This window comes from Psammomys obesus, unplaced genomic scaffold (assembly GCF_907164565.1).
Source record: "Psammomys obesus unplaced genomic scaffold, mPsaObe1.curated_primary_1811, whole genome shotgun sequence".
In the NCBI taxonomy this organism is placed as follows: Eukaryota; Metazoa; Chordata; class Mammalia; order Rodentia; family Muridae; genus Psammomys; species Psammomys obesus.
This window is the reverse complement of record NW_026596240.1, coordinates 331,766-336,452: the sequence shown is the minus strand read 5'-3', so window position 1 is coordinate 336,452 and position 4,687 is coordinate 331,766. Positions and strand designations below refer to the sequence as shown.

Below are 4,687 nucleotides of genomic sequence, written 5' to 3'. Positions count from 1 at the left end.
GGCGGCTGCAGGAAGGGTCCGGGCGCCGCCCCGGGGTGCGGCGGCGGGGCGCCCAGGTAGCCCGCCGCCGAGGCCGCGCTGCCCACGCCGGGCCCGTTGAGCCACAGGTAGGGGTTGGCGGCGGCGGCGGCGGGCGGCGCGGCGTAGTCGGACAGCCCGTAGGGCGCCCTGGAGGTCGGGGGCGCCCCGGGCGCGGCGGCGGCGGGCTGCGAGTACACGAAGTTGTCGCCGCAGTACAGGGCCATGTCGGGGGCCGAGGGCGGGTGCGGCGCGGCCGCGGCTTTGGGAGAGCGGGGCTGGCCTCGGTGCTTCGGGGAGAGCATCCCTCGGCGGACCGACCGACCGCCCGCCTGCCCGCCCGCCCCGGCCTTCGCAGCGACGGCAGCCGCGGGGCGCCGGGGAGCTCGCCGAGTGCGGGGGCGCGGGGGGCGCCGCGCCTCTTATACCTGCGCCCGCCGAGGCTGGGCGGCCGCTGCGCAATCCACGCCCTTGCCACGCCCCAAGGGCCGCGAGCGGCGCCGAGCCTCCCCTGCCCCGCCCGCCCGAGCCCGCCGCTCTCGCGGACCCAGTCAAGGTGAACGGCGTCCCTCCATCCTTCCCTCACCGGTCCCTCCCGTCCTCCCTCCTAGCCCACGAACTCAGCCCGTCCCAGAGAGAAGAGCGCTGAACCGCGACAGACCCGCCAGCTGGACCGCTCTCCCCGAACGAGCTGGTGAACGCCCTAGCCCCTTCCGACGCTCCGAAAACTTTAAACTTTTTTTTCTCCTAATCGAATTATCCGCCTTCCACTCAGCACGCACGTTCAGGGTCGACCGGTCAGTTTCTTGCCTTAAAACAACGATCGGATGATGGATGTGAACACTCTCTCTCCTGCGCTCTGTGGGCAGGTGTGCAAAGCTCCTCTGCTTTCTACAGTCCCGTCTTTCTGTGGCGGTTCGTCTTCCCAGCTGAACTGCGTTTGCTCGCACTCGGGAGACGCTGTTCGTTTTATTTCACCCTTTCCGTTCTGAGTTCTGACGAGCTGTTATTTTCAAAAGGTAAATTTCTAAAGACGGCCAAGTAGATGGCTTTGGAACTGACATTTAAAAGCCGAAAGTTTGAAGTAATTTAAATGGTCCAGCAGTCGCCGACAGCTGAGGATCCGTTTATTCTCAGCCTCTCGGCGTTTTAAAGCGGCTCTTCGCACACCGGGAAACACGTGCCAAAACGACAGCGAGAAAATGATCTCCCTTACCATCCGAATGTTCCCAAATGTGTTCTTGATAAAAACAGAATCTGAAAGTTCTCGTTTGAGCGGATAAGTTATTGTTTGCTTTTTTACCCCCTCTTTTCGGATTTACAGTCTGATAGGTCAAAATGCTGCTTCAAAACCCCCGCTCCAGCACTTATTTATGTATTGATCTATTATTTTCATGAGAGAGTTAGTTTTGTACCTTAAACATTTTACCTCTTAAAAACAAAACAAAACAAAATAAACAAACAAAAAACAGTGCGGGTCTGTCGGGCAGGGCGACTCAATAAGCCCCGGGTTTGATCCCCGAGGTTCAGGGAGGAAAACAGCTCCGGGAAAGTTGTTCTTTGATTTCCACAAGCGCCCCGCTCGTGACACTCACTCCTTCCACCCCACAAGCGAGTAAATACGCGAATGTAATTTTAAAAATTAAAATGGGACGTACTTACTTAGCAAACTTGAATGCCTAAAATTTATCTCTCACTTCAGCTATAAGTGGTCTTCTCTTCCGGCGCCGGAAAGAAATCACCGCAACTTTTGAAACACCTGCTTCTTTGACCTTCTTGGAAGACTCTGAGAAAAAGAAACGATGAGTCTTTAACTGAATTTTAGTTTAAAACGCATTCTTCTTTACTTAGATAAAAACAAAGCCAGGTTTCCCAGTCCATCTTTCCAAATGGCTTGAAAGAAAATTCTTTGGTTTTGGGCGAGATCTCTCCTGGAATGTTAGTTAACAAGGTTGAAAACTATAAACCAGGTTGGAAAGCCATTTTAACGTTATATCATCCTACTAGATTTTTTTTTCCCGTAAGTATAAATTTGTGACGGAAGCTAAGGCGACACGGGCTAAGCAAACGTTGAGAACCTTGAGAGCAATCTTTCCACCACTCCCACAAAGTTTAAATGTCTAACAGTATCTAATGTTTCTGTAAAGTGACCAAAAGCATAAAGCTGCAGATAAATGAGTGTTTGAAAGGTTTCAACACCTATTTTCTTTCGTTCTAAATGGCAAAAAATTATGGAAACTTTAAATCCATCTTCCCTTTAGTAATTATAGTACCTTTCCCGATCTTTTAACAAATTGCTTACCCATACACAGTTTGCAATTTTTCTCCTGTGTCTAATTTTCAAGCCTTTCAACTATTCTAAAGCAGAGGCCCAGTTGCAGAATATGGTTTATTGTTTTGATTAAAGGTTCTCTTAGTGGATCTTGCTCCCGCTCTGGCTGTGTACAGCTTGGCTGTAAAAGGAGCAGAGCCACCTGCTGACCTTTTGCTGTTACAGCACTTCCCCATGCGCTTACACAAAGTCCTTTCTGAAGAGCTGACGCCTTCCCCCCCATCAATTTCCTTTATTTATTTATTTATCTATTTATTTATTTATTTATTTATTTATTTATTTATTTATTTGTTCGTTCGTTCGTTCGTTTGTTTATTTATTTATTTATTTATTTATTTATTTATTGAGAGAGATGCATTTCATGTTGTCTCATCTGGCTTTGAATTTCTTGTGTAACGGAGGACAGCCTTTAATTCCAGCCCCTCCTGCCGCTGCCTCCCATGTGCTGGGGTTACAGACATGCACACCCACACCTGCCCGTACCGTATTTGATTCTACAAACATGAAGCTAGTTCTGGTGACAGCCTGGGTTATTCACTATCAAAATTATTGTTGTTGTTTGGTTGGTTTGGTTTGGTTTTGATTTTTGAGACAGGGTTCTCCATGCTGCTCTGGCTCTCCTGGAGCTCCTCTCTGTCTGTCTACCTCCTGGGTGCTGGGAACAAAGGTGTGTGCACCACCACCCAGTTTCAGAATTAAGTTTTTAAAAATGTCTCAATTTTTAAATTGAAGAAGCCGAGGTAGAGGGCTTGCCATAAGCCTAGACTACAGTATGAGACTGAAAAATTTTAAAAAGCCCACAAACAAACAAACAAACAAACAAACAAACAAACACATAATCAGAGCAAGAAGAGTGCTGTAATTATAAGTTCCCACTGGGGAGGCTGAGTTAGGAGGACCCAGAATTCTAGAGTGCTCCATTATAAGACTCTATCTCAAAAAACTCCAACAAGGACAACAATACAAGGTCCCTTGTAGTAATGTCTTTGTCCACCCTTCCACAACTGATGGTTGCATAAATTATAAGCTGTTACATTTGGGAAAGTATTCTACCCAGGGAAGATAGCTCACATACTTCTATTTGCTGACATGGTTGTTGCTTCCTTGAGATGGCTGAGCAACAGTAGATTCTGATAAAACATTGTTATATTGAGTAAGTACTCTTGCGGAATGTAGTATTTATTTCCATTAATCTGCAGTATCATAGAAACATAGGTTCACTGGCATTATCGCCTATTTCCAGAGGAGGGAGAGGGTCATATGAATTGAAAACAGCCTTGGTCACTAAAAATGTCAGCCAGTGTAAACCAATGTCACATTTTGTTAGTTACAAAATACAAACAAACAAAAAACCTCCTCAGTTGAAATCATGGGCAGTGAGATGGCTCAGAGAGTAAGGGTGCATGCCACCAAGCCTTATGACCTAAGTTCAGTCCTTGGGGCCCAAACAGTGGGAGGAGAGAACTGACTCCCTCAAATTGAAAACACACACACACATACCCACACAGAGTCAGAGGCAGAGAGAAGCAGAGAGACAGAATAAATAAATAAATAATTAAATAAATAAATGTGATTTTAAAAGAATGGAAACCAGACACTATCCGTGTCTCTTATCTAGCTTCCTACCTAGTGCTTTATAGTCAGTATACCCATCTTCCTTCATCAGGTAAATCAGAAGCTATTGAGGTTGAATTCTTTTCATCCCCTGCAATGTGGCCCAAGCTGGCTGGAATTTTCAGCAGTCCATCTGCCTCAGACTTGTGAATGCTTAGGATTGCAGCTTATGTGCCCAGTCATCCTGGCTGGAGGGACCATTCTTTTGCTTACCAAATATTTATGACTGGTAATGGGAAGTGGAGTGGACTGCTGAAAGAACAGTCTTTCCGATGATCTCCAAATATTTTATGCTGTGGTGCAACCAAGCCCGTTTTTAAACTCAAGGACAAGCCATGCTGGATTCGGTGGTGAACATCTTGTAACTCTAGCGCCCAGGAGATTGAGATAAGAGACCTGCTGCATGATTTAGGCTGGTCTACTCCTTTATATAAGGGAGACCCTCTCCCCCCCACCCCCACCCCAAAAAAGCAAACAAAAATGTGAGAATAATAAGCTTAGGCTCTGGCTCTATCCGTATATGATGAACATTTGATGCCTATGCCCACAGAGCATCAGGAGAAAACCAAGAGGCCCAGGAAGCCCAGACTATTTTATGACCAGCCTTCCAATGCCCAAAGTCACTTTCTGCATAAACTGAATTAAGCTGGTCCACGAAGGGTAAATTAGACTTGGACTTCCTTCCTTCCTTCCTTCCTTCCTTCCTTCCTTCCTTCCTTCCTT

At 47.1% G+C, this 4,687-nt stretch overlaps 1 protein-coding gene across 1 annotated transcript in view; it reads right to left on the bottom strand.

Annotated features, from left to right (window-relative positions):
• The window catches only part of Foxi3 (forkhead box I3), a 3,870-nt gene extending 3,625 nt beyond the window's left edge, over positions 1–245 (bottom strand). The window contains exon 1 of the mRNA XM_055596379.1: positions 1–245. Coding sequence (XP_055452354.1) covers positions 1–245 — 245 coding nt within the window.
• Positions 246–4,687: the final 4,442 nt, after the last annotated feature.